General features: G+C 43.9%; 1 protein-coding gene across 3 annotated transcripts in view; it reads left to right on the forward strand.

The window, feature by feature from the left end:
• Positions 1–21,733, forward strand: part of LOC144821303 (uncharacterized) — a 321,172-nt gene that overhangs the window by 227,779 nt on the left and 71,660 nt on the right. For 2 of the 3 annotated variants that reach the window (XR_013608322.1, XR_013608323.1), the window contains exon 3: positions 5,615–5,912. Coding sequence is in view for 1 of the 3 variants with exons in the window: in XM_078678180.1 (XP_078534306.1) it covers positions 12,463–13,476 (1,014 nt within the window). In the remaining 2 variants the exon portion in view is untranslated. Of the gene's footprint in view, positions 1–5,614; positions 5,913–8,936; positions 13,587–21,733 lie in introns of those variants that run through there. The other variant, XM_078678180.1, reaches the window with a different exon arrangement.

The following is a 21,733-nucleotide window of genomic DNA, read 5'->3' on the forward strand; positions in this document are numbered from 1 at the left end:
TAAAGGATTCGCCCTTCCCCGGTATTGTCATCGTGAATACCGATGGTTGACTAAGTTCATACTTCTGTTCCGTCACAGGAGAAAAATGTGGGACTTTCAAAGTTGCACCAGAGCCCAAATCAAATGAAAAAAAAGGAAACAATAAGTAAAGGAACGAACAACAAGCAAGGAGGGTCTAATGGCCAGAAGCCACAAATCCTACCGCCATCCTCCACTGGAGTCTACAGAAACACTGGGCTCACACGTTGACAGCAGTAGGCGTTTCTTCCTTCCATCGAGCGTTGCTCGCAAAGACTTCCCTCTCCAATCCTGCCAAGGGAAAAACAATGTTCAGCGTCCGTGTCTTCGCGCTCAACCAGCGAAGCACCACAGCGCCACCAGTGTATCAGCCGACACATCGCGTCCGTCTAGGGAACACAGGTTTCAAAGGTAGTCGTGTCTTCGCGCAGATCCTTCTCTGCGAAGCACCACAACCACTCGACCAAGGAGACCGCGTCTCCGACGCTTCCTCTCCGAAGCCGCTCAGTTCCCGACCCTGTCGGGTCGAACACCCTAGAGTTCGTGTCTTTGCGTCAGTGTCAACGAAGCACCACGACCAAACTAAGGAGACCGCGTCTCCGACGCTTCCCCTCCGAAGTAACACAGTTCCCCACCCAGCCGGGTCGAACACCCTGGAGTCCGTGTCTTCGCGACGGTTTCAATGAAGCACCACGGAGAACCAGCAACTAACGGGCAGCCGCACCATTAGTCTAAACACCGCTAAACGAATCCAGTACAACCCGACTTCCGGGTTCAGTTCCTATATGTAGGTTCCGCCCCTCGTATCCTTGGGTCTCCTGGGACATGTAGTCTCTCAACTCTAGGTAGGCGCCATAGTCCGGGTCTCAAACCCTGACAATTGCATTCCAGCACTTTCCATATTGTTGATGAAACAGGATTATTATTATTATTCAATATTGTTTCTGTTTTTTAATCAATTTTTATTTTAAAATGCATATATTATTTTGAGTAAAATAGGCTTTTGGTGGGGTTAAATATTTTACTATAAAGGGGCTGATTCTGATGCGGGTTGGAAATGCTTCCCGACTGAATCGGGTTGGAAATGGTTTCCAACCCACTTGGATCGGGACAGTCCGACCGATGCAGTACAATGCATCCGGATGCTTCCCGATACGATTTGGTTGGACTCCCATTGACTTCAATGGGAGCATATGTTCCTAACCGCATCATAATTGGGCCCTGGGTCGTTCCCGATCCGTTTTGGAAGGAGCAAATGCCACTAGGAGGCCTTCCTAACCGCATCAGAATCAGGCCCTAGGTGGGAAAGCTTTCCAACCCGCATCAGAATCAGGCCCTTAATAGCTTGATCTAATTAAATATTTCATTTTGTAAGTGTTTACAATATGTTTTATGTTATTGTTGATATTCTTTTTGAAGTTACATTAATTGTAAATATATATTTATATTTATGTAGTATATATGTATCTATATATTTACACATTTTATTAGATTTTTATTATGTACATTAAGGGGCGATTACAATGTTCGTCAGATAGCTTTCGACTTCGAGTCATTCCAATGCTGTTCTGACCGGCTGTCAGAGTCTTCCGGTCAGTCAGACCCGCACCGTAATCCCCAATGGACGGTGTTTCCGCTGCTGGGATTACAATGTCAGTTTCCGACAGCCTTTCGGTGCTGGCCTTTCCGACATAGAAGGTTTGTCAGAAAGTGACTTTGGGGCCCCTAGCAGGGACTCCTTGCCTCTGCGGCCTCAGGTGGTGGCCTTGGAGATACCTAGGGTTCTCCCTGTAAATGCCTGCACTGTGTGCCACAGGGTACAGGGTTTTACACAAACCCCCATTTCTTCATGGGAGCGTGTAGTACGGCCCGTTTACGGACATAGCATAAACTCCCATAGAGAAATGTGACTAAACAGTGTTCGGTTGCATCGTAATCAGGTGGTCAGCACCACCGTCCGGAGGTCAGTCAGACCCGTTTCCACCATGCATCATAATAGGCCCCTTAAATATTATTTGTTATATGTTTATATAAATATTCACATTAGATTATATTTTTTATGTTTACTATATTTATTTTCAGTCATACTCCTTTAAATGAATAATTACATAATTTGTGAAAACTACTTTGTTTACACATATTAATTTGATACATTTTAATATTTGGAACTTCTTTTTTAAATTCTATAGCTATTTTTAAGACTATTTTTACATGTTTTTGTGCAAAATGTTTTTTCCACAATATTTTTGACTTGGTATGTTTGTCATTTCTCTTACATGTAAAGGAACAATATATATTGTGATGAATGATAATTTTGCCATATTATTTTTGTCAACAATATTTTTACCATGATTATTAGTAAGGCAATCATTGTTAATAAACCATTACTTATTCAAACCCTTGTGCATGAGTCTTTTTTTCTTTAACCACTGACACTTTAGAACCAACCAACACATGCACCCACACTCCCAAAATCTATGTGCAAAAAGACACAAGCTCCAATAATGCTTTGAAAAACATTGAAATCCTCTCCCAGGTCCTAAATGTAATCTCCTGGGAGACTTATAGTCACTTTTGGGCAACTTGTCTGGGGGACTGCTGCACCCCTGGCAGGACCCGGAGCACACTTGGTACTCCGTTGATGCTACCCATAGCCTCTCTTTGCAGCACAGAAACAATATATGCAAAATGTAAGCCCTCCTTAGGACTAATGGGGCACTCCAAAACACCGAGGAATTTATATTTTATTAGCGGGTTTGCTGCATTCGGAAAACTGCTATTTAATAAAATGCTGCTTTACACTGCAACTTTCCCTTTTTGTTACAGAGAGACCCACAACCATGTTATCTGTGGGGGCGGGGGGAGGGAGACCAAGGGCTAGATGTAGGTAAATGATATTTACCGATTCATAAATACCGAATTTTACCGATTCGGTATTTATGAATCGGTAAATATTAAGGGGGGAGATGTAGGTATTTCCAGATGTGGAAATACCGATTCGGTAATATTCGGTATTTACCGAATCGGTAAATACCGAATCAGTATTTCCTATTGATTCCTATGGGCTGTGAAGCCCATAGGAATCAATGGGAAATACCGAATCGGTAATTACCGATTCGGTAAATACCGAATTCTGCAAGGGTGCAGGGGGTGTCACTTTGACACCCTCTGGCACCCCAAAAATAGGCATGTGCGCCATGTGGCACACAGACATGCCCTAAGGGCATGTCTGTCTGTCACATGGCTAGGTGTGCATGCACACATGTGCATGCACACCTGAATTCAGTATTTTAACACCCAATTGGATTGGGTGGTAAAATACCGAATTTGTAGGGCCTTTGGGACTCTGAAGAGTCCCACCTACATCTGAAAGTTTCTGAATCGGTAAAAATACCGATTCGGTATTTTACCGATTCGGTAAATTTACCGAATCGGTAAAATATGCCCCCTACATGCCAAATCTTAAATACCGGTGGGTAACGGCCGAAATCGGCCGTTACCGACCGGTATTTAGACTCCTACATCTGGCCCCAAGATCCCTGCAGGCCCTCCCAGCTCCTCATAGGTGCACTGCACTCTTGGCGCGGTGTACAGGAGCCTCCACACTTTGGTCTCCTACCTACTGACAGCGCAGGCAGAGAGATGTTGGTGTGTCATCACTTTCCCAAGACACAGCGATCAATAGCGGTAGATGTACATCACCTCACCTCTGGAGTGCAATGGCGTTCATCTTTTGTCCCATGGGGAGGGTCACTCAGGGTCCACCAAAACAATTACCTGTTTGGTGGCAATGAGAAATGTAGTTCCGAGAGAAAGGTATGTTGTGCCGAGGGGGCGCCTACACACCCCTCCCATGAAAAATTATTTTCTATTTGTGGTAAAAAAAATGTACTGCAAAAGCACAGGAAGAACAGAACACGAGTAGCTGGTGTGGTATTTAATGCATCCTCATCACAAACAGTGACACAAGGACACTGTTTGCGCTAAAATATAGTGCAGAATGTCTGATATGAAGGTTTCACGTAATTATGCATGTTTTTGAGTAATTTTGCTGTACTTTTGTGTAAACACACATAAGCATGTTACGCAAATTTCAAACACCCTACTGCACACACTGGGCTGAGCTATACGCTAGTTTTACTGTACTCACATGTTCGCTTGTAAGTAGCCTGGAGCATTTAGATGTGCTGCTGCTGCTACCTTACCTTAAGAGATACAAAAGGGGATGATGGACGGAGCGTTTGAGCAAATCAAACACTTAAGAGGCCGACTCTTGCGGTTAGTCCTCTCAATCCATTTCTACAGAATTTAACATTAGTGCTACTCAGTTGGTGAGATTAACTCACAGTAAAAGTCCAAACGCAGGTAGGCAAAAAGAGAAAATTCAAATTTCTTGAGGCAACCCATGCAGGATGTATTATTGTGTTCAGTGTGATGTGAACAATTGTAGTTCAGTCCACTATGTATGCAAGCAGAGAGAGTGAAAGGGGCTCGGCATGCTTGCCCAGACTGAAAAGTAAGAGTTTTGAATTTTCTTCATGGACAAAATGGTAGATGAGGGAGAGAAGGAGTTTTGGTGGATGAGAGCAGATTTAGGTGCAGAACTGAATGCAATTTCAGAACAAGCTCATATACAACTAGAAACAAAATGTATCTGACCACCGTCAACCGATATGCACGACTTAAAACGAGTTTGAAGTTATTACTGGTCATTTTTCCTAACAGGAAATGAATAAAACTCCATAAAAGTCAAGTTTTTACATAGGTTTTTACACCAACTGTATTAATAGTCTTTAAAAATGGCTTTGTCGCATTCATCATCAAGCTGTGGAGTCCTCCCTTCATAGGAATGTAGGCCTCTTCTTTCCACACTTCATATTTAAGTGTGCCCATTCCCATTGCTGTGATAAAGCTTCCTTCAACTGACATATCTCATTTCATTGCTCTCTTTTGGAATCTACAGTGCCTTGAAGCAACCTAAGGAATAAGGGGCCTTGTTACACCGCCATCATCAGTGGCGGTCCCACAGCCATCGGACCATGGCGGTCTTCCCGCCACACTATAATGGCGTGCGGATGGTTGGCGGTCAGAGAGATCAACTGCCCCGTTTACGATGGGCTCAAGGAGTCAACAGGTGCGTCAGAGGGACTGCCATCCCTACAACAGTGGCCTGCTCAGGCACGGCCATAGGGATTACAATGCCCCTTTCTGACGGCCATTTTATGGCAGTTAACCCCCCATGAAAGGGCAGGCGCAAAGGGACATGGGGGCCAATAGCGGGCCCTCCTTTCCCCTTGGCCCTCTGATATGGGCCCTGGGGGACACCTATGGTGCCCCCCTACATATCCCTGCACAATGTGGTAGGCACAGCATGGTGCCTGCCACAAAGTGCAGGGAAATGCAAATTGTGTTTATTTTGTACTGTCGCGTGTGCTGTACCTCACAGCACACGCTTACAAAACATAACATTGCGATCACCAGATAGGCAATCGCATCATAAGACAGCTAGTCGGGCGGTGCCATTCCCGACAGGGATAATTTGCGAAATCCTGATAGATATCAAGATACTGATACACCTTCCTCTCTTACCTTTCAGACTTTCTCACAGAAATCCAAAAGAAGAGGACAATCAGAAGAAAAGGAAGAGCGCGTGAAGTCCAAAGACGACCAGCACGTTCCAAAAAATAACTAAACTCAATTCACCAAAAAGAAGGTAGCAGGTATAAAGATCAGACATGCCGAGGATCTTGAGGACACAACTCAAGAACAGGGAATGGGCTCAAATGATGTTGGACAGCGCAGCAGAAGTCACCATAGCTCGCAATAACTTGAAGGATCATCTGGAGACAGTGGACTTGAATGAGTACATCTAAGTTGAAACTGCAGATACCAGGGTTAGTGTCCCACATAAGTTATACATACTAACTCTCCGGATGGAGGGGGACATAACTAGAAAAATAAGAGCACTATTTTGGGAGAAGCTCTCTCAGGGTTATAACATTCTTTTAGCTGAACAAGACTGGCCACCTGAATTTGTAAGGGAGTGCCCACATGGCGAAAACATCATTATGCCAGCTTTCTCCAACAATATTCCAATTCATAAAAAATATACCTATGCCAGGAAATGGGCAGTAGCCCAGGCTCCTGCATTATATAAAATTCGTGTAGGATGGGATTAGGATTCTCCTCAACATAAAATCCAGTTAAAAACTTAACCAACTGCACAGAGGCAGTACCCAGTTAAGCAAGAAGCTAAAAAACAGGTCAGGAAGATATTAGATCAACTTGAATACCAAGGGGTGATTGAAACATGCACCTCGTCAATGAACAATCCTTTGTTTCCTGTCTCCAAACCAGACAATACATATCGTCTAGTTTTGGATTACAGACATTTAAACTCTTGTTGAAAAACTTTTGCAGTACAAAATGCACACAGTGCAGCTCTAATGAATAACATTGTGCGTAAAAAATATAAAACCACATTAGATATTTCTAACGGTTTCTGTTAAAACATTGCACCAGAAAGTAGGTACATGACCGCTTTCTCAATCATGGGGACAAAGCGTCAATTCTGTCATCTCCCTCAGGGATTCAAGAATAGTCCTGGGTTATTTTCAGCCAGAGTAACAGAGTTACTACAAACCTATGATGATGAGGCATTATCATATGTCGATGACATCTCTCTAACAGACGATGACTTGGTTAGGCACTTGAACAGGGTGAACACCATAATATTGGGCTTCGCCTCTGAAGGGTATAAATAAAATTTCAAGAAATCAAGAATTGCCCATTTAAACGTCCTTTTCCTAGGATATGAATTATCAAGGCTGGCAGCAAACTTTCTAGAGAAATGTGCGCTGCTCCCACCTCCAAAAACGCTGAAAAACTTACAGTTGATTCTAGGTTTCCTAAATTTCGGAAAAACGTACATTCTAAATGACGCAGAAAGGATTAAACCTCTCTACGAATTAATCAAACCAGATTTCAAAACAGTTAATTGGACACAAAAACACACAGATATTTTGCATTCAGTCCAAATGGACATGTTGTCAACAAAACATTTGCAAACACGCATAAAGGTACGCAACTCAGTGATCCGAATCATCCGAGGAAGATGCGAATTCAAGTACTTAACCTTTAATGAAGGAGAAAAAGTACCAATAGCTTACAATTCTCACTTGTACACACAAGCCGAAATGAAATTCACTTCTACAGAAAAAAGTCTGACAGTGGTTCAAACTGCAGTAGCAAAAGAGAGAGCCCTCGCACAGGGTAAATGCATAATGGTTGTTACTCCTGTACCTGCCTTCGAGGCAGTGACGAAAGCGAGCATTCCGAATGCAAAAGCTTTACATCTGGGATGGATACAATTGGTTAATTCTCTTGCTGCAACAGACGTTGGATACGTTTTCGACCCTTATTTGAGAACACAAGAATTTCTACAATATGAACAAGAATGTCCTCTGGCTACTGAGATTTTGCCTCTAGAACTGTATGAAGGTATCATTTATACTGACGGATCAGCACAGCCCGCTATTGAGGGTAAACAAGCTTATAGTGCTGCGTGCACGATCGTTAAAGGTCGCTGGCGAGATGGCAAATTCCGACCAATGGTCCCTAAAACTCAATCTCTAGGAGATTGTACAGCTCAGCGAGCTGAACTACAAGCGTTCAAGATGGCGCTTGAAAATACTGATCGCGAATTCCCCACACTCATAGTGTGCGATTTGTATTACTGTGTTCAATCTTACAATGAATACTTGCAGAACTGGATTGAAAACGGTTTCAAATACGCAAAAGATGGCACAATCAAGCATAAGTTGCTTTGGGAACAAGTAGTTCAGTTACGACAAGAACTACAAAAGGCTCACGTGATACATACACTGAGTCATCAACGTGATGGCGTTCACGTTGTAGGGAATTCAATGGCTGATGAAGCCGCAAAAGCAGCTGTGAAAACGGCTTCCGTAGCTGCAATCACTCGTTCAAAAACAAAAATAGACAGCAAAATAATGCAAGCTGTCAATGCTTCAAGCAAAGACAGTGGTAAAAAATTACCAAAAGGCTTTCCACTCAAATACTCATACATAACTGATGCAAATAACGTTCCTTTTGCTCATATCCCTGGAGTGGGGGATAGAGTAATTCCAAACATGGAACATAGATTAGGACTAATCTTAGCAGCACATGAAGAGCTCGCCTCCACACACGTAGGTGTTTCCGCCACAGTGTCATTAATAAAACAAAGATACTGGTGGCTGCGCATGAGGAAACAGACCAGAAACTATGTTTTGGAATGTGAAATCTGCCAAAAAATGAAAGTCTCAACTGTGAAACGTCCTGCGCAGACGTCCTTGTTAATTTCATAAAAACCATTAGCGTGCATTTACCTGGATCACTGCGGTCCCTTACATAGGGATGGTAACTACAAATATATAATGGTTGCAGTGGATTCATGCTCAAGATTCATTTGGATGTTGCTTCAGCGCTCGCCTGACGCTCAAACTGTTATACAAGATTTGCAAGTCTTTATCTGCACATACGCAGTCGGCACGCTACATTCTGACCAGTGTCCTGCGTTTAGCTCCCGAGCTTACAAAGAGACCATGGCCAATATGGGTGTTGCATTGCGGTATTCTAGTCCATTCCATCCTGAGGGAAATTCGGTAGTGGAGAGAAAAAACTGGGACATAAAGCAATCTATAACAGCTAGTGTACTAGGCTCGGGTGACGGGTGGGTCAAACATCTAATAAGTGTCCAACGTAGTCTTAACAATCTGCCAAGAAGTTCTCTAGGGTGTATCACTCCATATGAAATCCTTTTTGGAACTAGAATGATTGTGCAGGATTTCGATTGTCACACTTCAGTGGTAGAACAAAAACCTTTTGATATCAAAGATCGTTTGGCTGTTTTGCAGGACTTAAATGAAATAAGATTCAGACAAAGTAACATACTCCTGAAGCCAACAACCACTGAAGAGAAACCATCCGTTCCAGCAAGACCTGTCTGTATTCCAAAGATTGGCGATCTAGTCAGAGAAAAGATTGCGGACAAGAAGGAATTTGAACCTTCTTACTGACAGCCAGTACCTGTCCTAGCCATCCACGGATCAAGAACAGTATTACTGCCGCCCCTTGCTGGTAAAAAGGAGAACAGGTTTGTGTCCATCGACCTGGTCAAACCACATCATGTGGCCGATCATAAGTAGTAGGCCAATTGGACTCCAAAGATGTAGCAGACGCCCGAATCTGGCTACTATACAAGAGGTTCAAACTGAGAGACTCATCACGTTTGAAGAATCTGCAGTGAGAAAAGAAGGACTATGCAACAAAGCCATGGAACTTGTACCTCTTGAGACCCAAATAACAGTTCGTCAAGAAACGCCTGTCTACAATAAAATAGCAACTGACTATACAAATATAACAAATGATCAAGTGGCTCCAGCGATTTCACCAAATCCTGATGCAATCCCTATAATTGACAGAACTGCCTCTGGCTATTTCATTAACTTAGATACGTTTTCTGAGGATCCCAGCGAACCTTAAACGACGCCAGTAAAAAGAACTTTCAAAGTACAAGCAATAGAACTTTTTCACAACTGGAAAAGACTTATCTGGTTTCACCATGGATTGAACTTTGGATTGTGTTGGGTGTACTTTTTCTTCTACTTTGGTTGACTCTTGTATTTACTTTGGGAATGCTGATAAATGGCAGATATTTTAAAAAGGACACAGCAAGTAAGAACATCAATTTACTCTTCAAGCCACACAAATCATCTCATCGTGAACAAAGAGACTTGTCATCAGTGAACATCACAGCCGTTCCTATACCAGGTGGTATAGCTTGGGACAGAAATGAATATGACATTCTTGGTCCGGCGGAGCTGATGAAGATTCCTCACCAATTCAAGATTTCCTTGAGTAACTTTGTTTCATCTAGTACTTTTTCTGATGATTGGGTCTTCGAGACTGTTAATAATATGATGTCAGACTTAGAAATGTCTGCAAAGTTTACAAATCATGAATACCTAGAAGGTTCATCAGATTATGAACAAATGTATAGTTATAATCACTATGGTCATCATTTCTTGCACGAATATGTAAATCCTAGAAATAAATTTACTTATAACCAATGGGGACATTGTCCTATGCCACCAAAGGGTAGCTCAAAAAAAAATTTGGGCAAATTTCCATACTTTTCAGGGTATAATGTTTCAAATCCAGAATAATTTTACTTTAAAAATGTTAATAGGACAGGAATGAAAAGTATGTTGACAAATACAAAGCAAATTTGTTCTGCGGCCTTTTATGCTCAGCTGTCCACATTAGGTTTTGACTTCTGGAGAGACATATTGAGACAAAAACTGTCTGGGGCACAAAAGACTGGCAAGTACAGGGATTAGAAGCTTTATTTAGAGCCTGCAACATCCCAGAGCAAATAATGTTTTTGAATGACACTGTTCAGCAGACATCTTGCCTTGGGTTAGCCAAGATAAAAGATTTAAACAAACCGTCCATATCTACACCTACACCTGATAGCAGTAACACTTCAGAGGGGGTGGTCGACGTACATACTATTTTGCTTCACAACATAACAGATCCTGATTGGAAAAAATGGTTAAACTTGCCCACAAACACAAACAACTGTCAAGATAGATTCCTGAATAAGACACACGGGTTCACATTAATTAGGCCAGATCCAAGATATGTTCAGAGACATCATCCAGGGATAGTAACATCATACAGTGTAGGGAAACTGCCTTGAGTGGCTACACAAGTCTACACTGAAGGAAGTAAAACAACACTTATCTTTACTTAAAGATGGCGCTGACCTGAGGGACTTCTTACAAGGACGTAAAAAACAACGTCATAAACATTTTATATACACCGGTATCTATGCCATATATAATGAAGCATGGAAGATTATGCAAGCAGAGGCTGTGTAACTTATACGAAAAATTGATGGTATTAATTTAGAGAAATCTCTCTCTGTAGTTGACAATGGGTTAACGACTCCGTCCTCCATGATATATTCTTTGGACAGCATAGTATCCTCTGCCATAGACATAATGGAACAGGACTTGGAAAGAAGACTGTTCAATAAACCTTTTTCTATTTCTCTGCAACTCTGTTGAAAGAAGGCATGCACGATTGACTGAGTAAAATACTTATCTATTGTTTCCGCGACTCTAGAGATATATTTCTTATTCTTGGGAAACAAAGTTGTCATGTTTATGCGGTTGTCAGAAACCAATCCCTTCTTGTGAATTCAAGAAAGTTTCTAGTGACAGCTGAGCTAGCTGGCACTCACTATTAAGGTTAGTATATTCGATAGAGACCTAGGGGCCAGACGTAGGTAATCCAAATTTACCGATTCTAAAATACCGAATTTTACCGATTCGGTATTTTAGAATCGGTAAATGGTATGTATTTAAAAATTCGGTAAATAATACCGAATCGGTAAAAATCGGAATCGGACATTCGGTATTTACCGAATCGGTATTTACCGAATCAGTATTTCCCATTCATTCCTATGGGCCTTTTGGCCCATAGGAATGAATGGGAAATACTGATTCGGTAAATACCGAATCGGAAAGCAAACAAAAGTGAAACTTAAGTAGGCAGCCAATCAGGTGCCACCACCCTCCCCCTCCCTCTCAGGAAGTGGCTACACAGGCAGCTGCAACTAATTAGAAGCTTCTGAAGAGGCATTTGGAGCAGAGAGTCCCTGAGCAGCAGAAAGAGTTTTGTGCACTTTTAAATCTGAAAAATGGCAAGTAGCAAAGACAAAGAGCAGCCTGGGAGGAGGAGGAAACTGAAATTCAGCAGCATGGAGCTGCAGGTCCTTGTTGAGGAGGAAGTGAAGGTGCACCAAAAACTGTTTGGCAGGCAGTCCCTCACTGTGGCAGAATCTGCCAAAAGGAAACTCTGGCTGGACATACTTGACAAAGTAAATGCAGTTGGAGTGACTACCAGAGACACAGAGGACCTGAAAAAGAAGTTCTACGACCTCAGGAGCCAAACAAAAAATTAAATTGTCCGAACACCACAAGCAGGCAACCAAAAACTGGTGGAGGGAAGAACCCAGCACCCCCCTTACTGACCTGGAGGAGATGGTGGCCTCAACCATAGAACCAGACAGCGTCTGCGGACTGGGAGAAGTAGACAGCTCAGCCAGAGCTCCATACAGAAAAGGTAAGATGCATGCACAGCCTCCCCCCCCACACCATCATCCTTACCTGTACCCTTTGTGTCTAAGTGAACCCCAGTCCAGTACTGCTAGCACTACACAGGAGCAATGCATCATGGGAAATGTAGTCAGGAAATGTAAGACCATTTCATACAGCACAGCAACCAGCAAGTTAGGGAAATGATTGCAGACAGAATAAAGCGAAAGTGAAAAAGATTTAATTGTAGTGAGTGTGAGACAGTAGCGCTTAGCTAATGTACGCTCATATGTCCACAGGTGACAAATCTCGCAGGCGTTCCAAGGAGACTGAACGCACGGCACCAGGGAGGGATGAGAGTCAGGCGCCAGGTCCAAGTGCACAGAATGTATCACAGGACAAAGGTGCATCCAGTAGCCATCCTCCTTCACAAGACACAGAAAATGCTCCAGAGTTGCAGGCGTCCCCAGAACGATCAGAATCCCCTCTGTTGCTGTCATCCCCAGAAATGCCAGCATCACTGCATGAAACAACACCTGCATCACAACCAAGCAGGAGGCTTGTTGTTGCCCCACTATTGATAATGGAGTCAGCAGCAGGTGACATGGAGGGGGAAGACACACACACCTTGCCTGTGGATGGTAGCTCTGCCATACTGCAGTCCAGTGCAGAGGTGGGCCATACTGGCGCAAGACGCCGCAGAGTCCAAGAAAGCAGTGCAGCTGGACGTGTGGAGGGTTCAAGTGTGTTCCGTGGCCTGGAGGGGAGCCTGGTAAAATTCCACAGGATGCAGGGAAAAGCCATCATGTCTTGCCAACGCCAAATGAGGAACCTGAACAACAACATGGGAGACATAGGAAAGGGCATCAGGGAACTAGTAGATGTCAACAAAGAATTGGCTGCAGGGATGCGTGAAATGTCACAATCGGTGCAGCTTCTGTGCACCAAACTAGACAATGAATTTGTATCAAGGCGCAAGGAAAGGCAGCGTGCTCATCAACAAAATAAAGCCATCAACCGCCTGGCCACAGCCACATCCCTGCTATGCAGGAGAAGCATAAACATGCAGGAGGGACTAACCCAAAACAGTAATGAGGTCCCTAGGGGCATGGCCAGGATGACCAGTGCTCTTGAGGCGCTGTTAAATGCACAAACAGCACAAACTGCTGCTCTAGATGTGCCAGAGAGTGAAGAGAGCACAAGTAGGCTACAGACCAAACGCAAAGTGAGCACAGTGAGCAGCAAACAACTGCCACTGGTAAGAGTGGACGCAAATGATTATTTTAGTTAATGGGTAAGTGACACAGGACTCACATTATTGAATGTTAATAATTTGTGTTGCACATTTGTGCTTTAGTAACCTACGTAGTGACACAATTAAACTACGTTGGGTCCATACTACACCTGTCTGTGTCTCTTTACTTACTTAAAAAAAGTTGTGTGTGATCTCTTCCCGTCTGTGTCTGCCATCAGTTGGTGTGGCAACTCCAGCTGTGTGTGGTTCAGGCACTGGTTGCTCGTCATCATGGTCCTCATAATCAGAGATGTCAACTTCGGTGCCCTTCTTAACCGCAAGGTTGTGCAACATTGCACAGGCTGCAATTCTCTTGCAGCAGGTGACTGGTGTATACTGGCGGGCCCCTCCACTTTTATGTAGGCAGCAAAACCTGCTCTTCCACAGACCAAAGGTGCGCTCCACAATGTTTCTGGTCGATTTGTGTGCCCTGTTGTATCTCCTCTGGCTGGGTGATGAAGGGTTGAGGTAGGGTGTGAGGATGAAGGACCGGGGGGCATATGTACTGTCCCCTATTTGTAACAAGAAAAAACATTACTCACATGCACACAAACACATCCATCTGCAATACGTATCAAGGGAGTTTCACACAGTGTGTTACCTAGCAAGTATCCTTCGTCGAATTCCCCCGCTGTCAGGCATGCGTAGATGCCACTGTTTTGGAAGATGTAAGAGTCGTGGGTACTCCCGGGAAATTTGGCTACCATTTCAGTGATCATGTACTTGGAATCACAGATCACCTGTACATTTATGGTGTGGGTGGACTTCCTGTTCCTATAAATGTACTCTGTGGCAGCAGGTGGACATATTGGTATGTGGGTACCATCAATACAGCCAATGATGTTGGGGAAATGTGCCATCTGATAAAAGTCTGTCTTTGTCCTGAGCAGTTCTGCATGCGTTGCAGGGAAGCTGATGTAGTAATGTATTCTCTGCAACATGGCGTCTAGGAATTTCTTAAAGAAATGGGAGAGGCAGCTCTGGGACACCCCACCTACCGCAGCAACCACACTCTGGTAACTCCCAGATGCAAGCAGGTGTAGGCTGCACAGCACCTGCACATGGGGTGGGATGGCGTGTGCCCTGGGGGCTGGATGGTCCAACAGTGGGTAGAGGTCCCTGATAAGGTCCAGGATAGTTTGGGGATCTAGCCTGTATCTTTGTAGGATCTCTGGCTCAGTTAGCTGGAATAGGGTGATCCTCTGCCTATTCACCTGCTCCTCCCTCCTCCAGATCCTCTCTCCTTCTGCCTGTAGCCGTAGCCGCCTCGCAATCAGATAGAATGCCGCCATTCTGGTGAAACTGTTGCATTTTGGGGCCTTTTTTATAGCCTGCACCTGGTTACCACCTGCTTTCAATCCATGGTAAATACCGACTCTTAAATACCGAATTTCATGCAAATTCGGTATTTAAGAGGTTACCTACATCTCAATAGTCATTTTTACCATTTCTTAATTTCCGAATCGGTAAATTTACCAATTCAGTAAATTTACCGATTCGGAAACTTTACCGATTCGGTAAATGTACCGATTCGGAAACTTTACCGATTCAATAAATTTACCGATTCGGTACATTTACCGATTCGGATGTTTTTGGGTCCCCTACATCTCAAAGGCCAAATACAAGTCGGTAAAGGCCGAAATTCGGTATTTTCGGCCTTTACCGACTGGTATTTGGTTACCTACATCTGGCCCTAAGTCGACCTCAGACCTACGTCTAATCTATAGGATATATAATTCCAATGCGCAGAGCCTATTGGGAATATAGGAACAACACTACATCTCCCTCTATCATGGTCATTAAGTCTAACACATACTGATGCTGCATCACCATGAGGTGGATTGCTCTCAGTTCTTCTTTGATTGAATTAAGGCAGAGCTCAGTGATGTTCATCATTTTAAGCATTTCCCATCTGGTGAGCTGAAGCCAGCAAGCATTGGCTTTTGTCTGCACCGTGAAGAAGGGTATGGACCCTCCCACCGATACTTGTCATTACGAGAATAGTCTAAATTCTTCTGGAATGTCCTTGTACTGACCTCTGCCAAAATAATTTACAGTTCTTTTTTCACAAGCTTGATGCAGCAAAGTTGTCTTTTTCCTTAGTGGGTGCTGGTGCAAGTCAGATAGTTCTTCTCTAGGAATGACCAGGGTAGGAGTGAGTATGGTGATGAGAGAGCAAAGTCTGCACCATTCGGGGATGAGCTGAGTGTTGGCAAACTCGCTGCACTGCCAACATATCCATCAGTGTGAAGGTACCCCACAGCATATCCGGAATGTGCAGGATTCTGCCACAGTTTTCATTCGTGCCCAGCGGAAGCATTCTTTTACCTATGAAACATAAGGAAAATAATGTAAGTTTCCCACCAATTAGGGTTTGGCCCTGCCCTTCTAGCCAAGTGTATCCACCCACCTCGGGATCCCAGATTTCCGGACATGGGGTGTCAATTCTTTCGTTCAACCCTCACCTGTTTCTCTTCATATCATCGAGCTGGATGGCCCTACACAGAAGCTCCATGTCAGAGGTCCACTTGTTAGGGCCACACTTGGACTGCAAATGGAGGCAGGAATGGATGTGTTTGTGCATTGAGTTGGGGGTTTTGCTACCTCCAAGAATCCCTTCGCTGGAAAGTCTCGGTGCCAAACACCATTCTCCCCTATGGTGCCCTTCCTGCACATCCTGTTTAGCTCAGTTTGAATGCTGCAAAGCATAGTGAAAAGGTATATAGCCATCAAGTTGGTCTCGTAATGGGTCAGATTACCTACTTCTGTGTGAGGTTCTACCTTGTTGGGCTTGGATTTTGGCACTGATTCTGCATATGTACAAGTGGAGAAGGCATTTTGCTTTTTCAGCGGCTACCTTTTGGGACAGGTAAAGGCTATCTGTGCCTACTGCATTCTGTACCAATGAACAGACATAACAAGACCTGGATGATGTCTTAAAGCTCATGGCAGTCATGTGCAGATACCACATGTTGCGTAAAAGGGCGCTGTGTAGTGCATGTGAAATGCTAAGGTTTGGGTCTTTGTAATTATAAGTGACATGGGAGAGATCGCTACGCAATCGCTGTGATAGTTTCTAAACGGACTCCATTTGGCCAAACAGCTCTTTGGCAACGAATAGGAGTGGTAGCGCCTAAACTAGAAAGAGGATGCATAAAAGTGCAAAATTACATAACTTGGGATTGAACATTGCAGGTCTCAGGTATGGATCTAGGGGGTGATGCCTGTGGTCCTCTGGTTATCGGGTGTTTTAGATCATAAACAATTCACAGTACAGTTTGGAAGCTTGATCCACATTTTTTAGATCCACGTTGTGGTGCAAATGTGGCAGCTGATGGGTAGTGCACTTGGTGGTTTGGTGGTTGGATTGCTGGTCTGTTGGTTAAGATCGTGGTTTGTTTTTTAATTCAGAAAAACATTGCCTGTGCGCCATGTTAATAATCAAAAATCATGTAATTGTTGAGTGTTTTGTGGTGGCTCAAACATGCCCTGAGATTGGGTTTCTCTCAGCATGCAACGTGCAATGTGCCCCTCCCTTGTGGGGCCAGAAATCTTGGTTCTACCCTTTCTCTAGAGGTTTCTCTTTTTGGGTTAACTTTGGGCTATTTTTGTTCGGCTTTGAGCACTTCCCTAGATCTTACACATTTGATTTTTCACTTATCATGAGGCGAAGGGGGTCGTAAAGTCGTTCTGTTACTCCCATGTACCCCTGATCACCATCTTGTGGTGTCTGAGGTTGGGGATTACTGTTTTCCACAGGTGGTGTATGTGAGGTTTGGTGCATTGGACAATTTCTAGGCCTGATACAGGTGTGAGTGCAGTCTGTGTTCTTTCGGCTGGAGCTGTGATGGACTTGGTGGCCTCCCCTCTCCCTCGGACCATGTCTTCTCAGTCGTGTTTGGATCTGCGGTTCCTAGCTTGTGTCTGGGGACTTCCAAATAGCGGGCATGCTAAAGGTGTGGCATGATGACTGAACTTTGCAAATTCAGAAAACCCAAATCAAATAACAGAAAGCATAGCCGAGATCATAAGAACATGGGCGGCCCATGGCTAAGGCCAAGAATCCTCGTCGAACTTTGCCTAGGGATGATGACTGGACGGGGACTGCCTCGCAACTCTGAGATGTCTGGCTGAACTGATGAACCTCTCAATGGTGCAGACGCCATAACAGCGCTTTGCAACTTATTGACTCTTGTGTATGTGCTGCGAAGGTTGTGAGGTCTTCACTATCCCAAGCGTACGGGTATCCTGGTTCCCAGTACTTGAGGACAACTTTGTTTTAGAACTGAAAGGGGGCCTCCATCCTGTCAGAGGCTGTTGTCAGAGGCTTCTAGTTCTTGGGGGCACTGTTGAAACTACACACCATGATGGAAACATGGGTCACAGTGTGGTAAATAAAATATTACCCTGGCAGAATTTCTAGGCATTAACAAAGTATCATGCATCAAATGAGAGACAGGATCCGTGGTGTCCAAGTTAAAATGGGCTTTATTCCAATAACTCGAGTCAAAGGGAGAATCAGTTCCATCACCACAGAGGCTCAGGAAGGGTCATCTAACAATTATTTACTGAACATAGTATATATACATTTCTTGTACATAGGCTAAGCAGAGCAAGAAAGAAAATGAGATAAGAACATGTGGGTGTACATGAGGGTGTGTACTTTGATGAGTCATAGGTAGGTGCTAGGTAGGTGTCATAGGTGGGTGGGTACTTAGAGGAGGAGTTTGGATAGCTAGCTGGAACTATGCCCTAATTGTGCAACTTTGAGCATGACGTGCAATTGACGTGTAACTGGGAGGAAGCTGACTTTCAACCTAGTAGAGAGATCTCTTGTGTCAAGGCGACCAGCACATCTAGTACAACTGATATCTAGAGTCAGGGGATGTATTAGCTGATTATTCGTTCATTGCATGAGGGCTGTGAGCTCTTCTATGGATGCAAGCACTGTAATCCACTTAAACAGAGACAGAATGGCTGGGCCCTATCTATGCAGATGGGTTCTGTGTACCTTCTTCACCAGACTGTAATGTGATTCTGTAAAGCAACAGATAACTGTTATTCATAATACTGTCTTGGCAGGCCTCTTGCTGGGCTTCTTGCGGCTTTCAGTGTGTCAGGAGTCATGAAATGCAAATACATGGGCCTTATGCTACCTTAACGTTTGGGAGACTTTGATGACTGGCATTTCTAATGCAGGACATGAATGCAGAGGCCTAGTGATTCAGGCCACTACAAGGAAATGCATGGATGACATGCACATACATGTAACATAGGGTATACGCAGGGGAAACATTGGTCAGGCAAAATTTCATTTTCCTCATTCCCTCCTTGTCCCCTACGTAACGCTTTAGGATACATCTATATTCATGAGACCGTATAGTTCATCATACAGAATCATTTGTTCATCTTTAACTCTTTGTTTACGTGGATGGGGAATACAGGCAGTAGCACACAGGCCGCAAATGGCCGGGCCACACTGCAGACAGAGACAGCAACCAAATACCATAAGTAGGGCCATTCCTAGGAAGGACATGACCTTCCATCCCCAAGCTGATATTATACCCCAGAACCAACTGGACCAAGTCCATGTGCCTGGGTCTTGATGTATGGCATGAGCAATTTTGTGGAGCCTTGTTATTGCTTCGTACACAGATGGTGCATTATCTGGGATGAAAATGCAACAACTAGATCGGATGACTCTACAAGCTCCGCCCCTATCCGCCAAGATGACGTCTAGAACGAGGCGGTTTTGAAGAACGACAAGTCTAATAGCAGACTGTTCCTGGGTTAAGTTCGCCAGGGCAGATGCAGTCACATTCACTACTGCTTCAAGAGTCCTTGTTAACCTGCGTATCAGTTTACTGTTTTGGACGGGGCCAACGAAGAAAAAGAATCCTTTGTTGAAATCTGTATATTGCTCCCAAGTTGTTTCAGTCTGATCGATCCCTGCGGAATCTGTCTCTCTCCTTTGTCTAACATGTTCTAGTCGTGAATCTCTGTGATAATTGGATGGGGCTAGAAAAACGGGTGGCAATAGGAATGCTATATAACAAGTCCCACCCCAGTCTAAGGGCAGATGTACATAGGCTGTCTGACCACAAATGAAATAGGTATGGCGTGATGTTTTGAAAGAAGAAAGTCCTTTATCGTTAAACTCCACTACAGTGTTACACTCGCTGTGTCCCATAAGTACTGAGCCTTTCTTACTAACACATAGGTCACCTATTGCTGGCAGGACTGATATAAACGGTGGACCTGTATGTTGCTTGGGCTGAACATTTAATATTATAAAATTAACGGATGCATTTCCCTGCTCGTACTCTTCATTCTCTAAATCAGTTCCCTTCCTTTGGGGGAATCCGTCTTTGTCTGGAAAGCATGCTTCATTCATTGCTTTATTCAGGTTTCCATATATCCAGCCACCTGGATAAGCTATGTACTTTCTATCTATTGAGGTCATTAAGGCAAACCATGCTCCACATGAACTATTGTGTTAGAACGGTAATGGGTAGAAGGGCAAGACTCCCTTTGTCTCTTGATAAGGTGGCATTTGGCCACATACCCAGCAATCAGTTGCATTGCTGGTCTGGTGAGAATGGTGTAACATACGAATAAAAGTATTGTTACGTAGTGCAAGTCGATATGACAATTCATGAGGAGGCAGGTCACTGAATGTGTGCTCTGCGGTGCTGTTACTGGAAGAATGTATATGTGAGGAAATGGGAAAGAAAACATGTAGCAATAAACTGATACCAATTATAACAATGCACAGAATAAAAAAAATGATCAAGGTAACTATACATCTACTGCGTAAACTCTTGCAGTATTTTTCCTTCTTATCTCTCTTCTTGCTATTCTCATATGTGATCTTATACATGTCAGAAATCTAGCCTAACCGATTCACCACCGAGTGGACTTAGACAATTAAACTACGTCTGACTTACTGGATCGCTACTTAAACCTATACTCCTGCTGTGGAGTCTTTTCTAGCAAAGGTCAGTGTTCTTTATAAAAGTTCCAAAGTTTCAAATAGTCCAAAGTATCTTTTGTAGTGATGAAGGTGAGTTCGGCCTTTACGTCCTTCCACCAACTTCGGTCCTCGTGGTTTCGGCGTCTTCCAACGTGGCTCAAGGGGGCTTGATCGGTCAAGATTCCGGACACAAGTATAGAATCTTCTGGTGCTATGGCATGTTCCTTGACCTGGGTGTTGTCAGGGAAGGCGGCAGCAACCTGTGAACAACAAGAGAGTAGTGCAGAAATCAAGGAAGCCAGGTAATCTGTCAGCATGTTACTGTCAACATCAGGTATTTTCTTTGGCATAGGCGTACCCCACATATTTGGTGGTCTACCGAAAACTACTTCATAAGGAGATAGGCCTGTTCTGGAATGAGCTACCATTCGCATGTAAAAGAGGGCAACCGGCAAGGCCACCATCCAATCCACGCCTTTTCCTGTACAGATCTTAGCAACTTTTGTCTTAATTGTCTGATTATGTCTTTCTACAAGGCCTGCTGCTTTTGGGTGTCGTACACAATGGAACTTCCTTGTATAACCTAACAGAAGTGACACTTGTTTCATTAATTCAGAGGAGAATGGCTGACCGTTATCAGAATAGATGACACGGGGCAATATCTGGGGAAGAACTCACGCACCAATTGCCTGGCTGTTGTCACAGCAGTATAACCTGGAACTGGATATGCTTCTGTCCATCTAGATAGTGCACACACAACTACTAAGACATACTTGTAACCTCTACATCTGTCCATTTGGATGTAATCCGTCTGGAGAACCTCAAAAGGGTGGTCAGGAGGATGAAATCCGCCTTGATCCACCGGAATGCCTTTACCTGGATTGAACTGGCAACAGATCATACATGTTCGCATATTCTGTAAGCTGTCTAACATTGCTTTTTCTCTTAAGTGTGCTGGACTATGGGCTGTGTTGATGATTACTTGTACCATAGAATCTGAAAGAAACCATGTGCTTTTTCCCTTAGTCATCCAACCTTGGTCAGTCTGGACCCCTCCTTGTTCAGTCCATTTCTTTATCTCATCTGCAGTGGCATGTGTCTGTATGTCGAGTACATCTTGAGTGGGATCCCTGACTGTCATACATGTTGTCAGTAATGGTACCTCTGTCCTTGTCGTGTCTGTTGGTGTCTGTGCTGTAAGTTTAGCTGTTCGGTCTGCCAGGTCATTACTCTGGGAAATGGTGTCTGTAACTTTGGTGTGAGCTTTGCACTTCAGGATAG

This window comes from Lissotriton helveticus, chromosome 1_1 (genome assembly GCF_964261635.1).
Source record: "Lissotriton helveticus chromosome 1_1, aLisHel1.1, whole genome shotgun sequence".
NCBI classification, from domain to species: domain Eukaryota; kingdom Metazoa; phylum Chordata; class Amphibia; order Caudata; family Salamandridae; genus Lissotriton; species Lissotriton helveticus.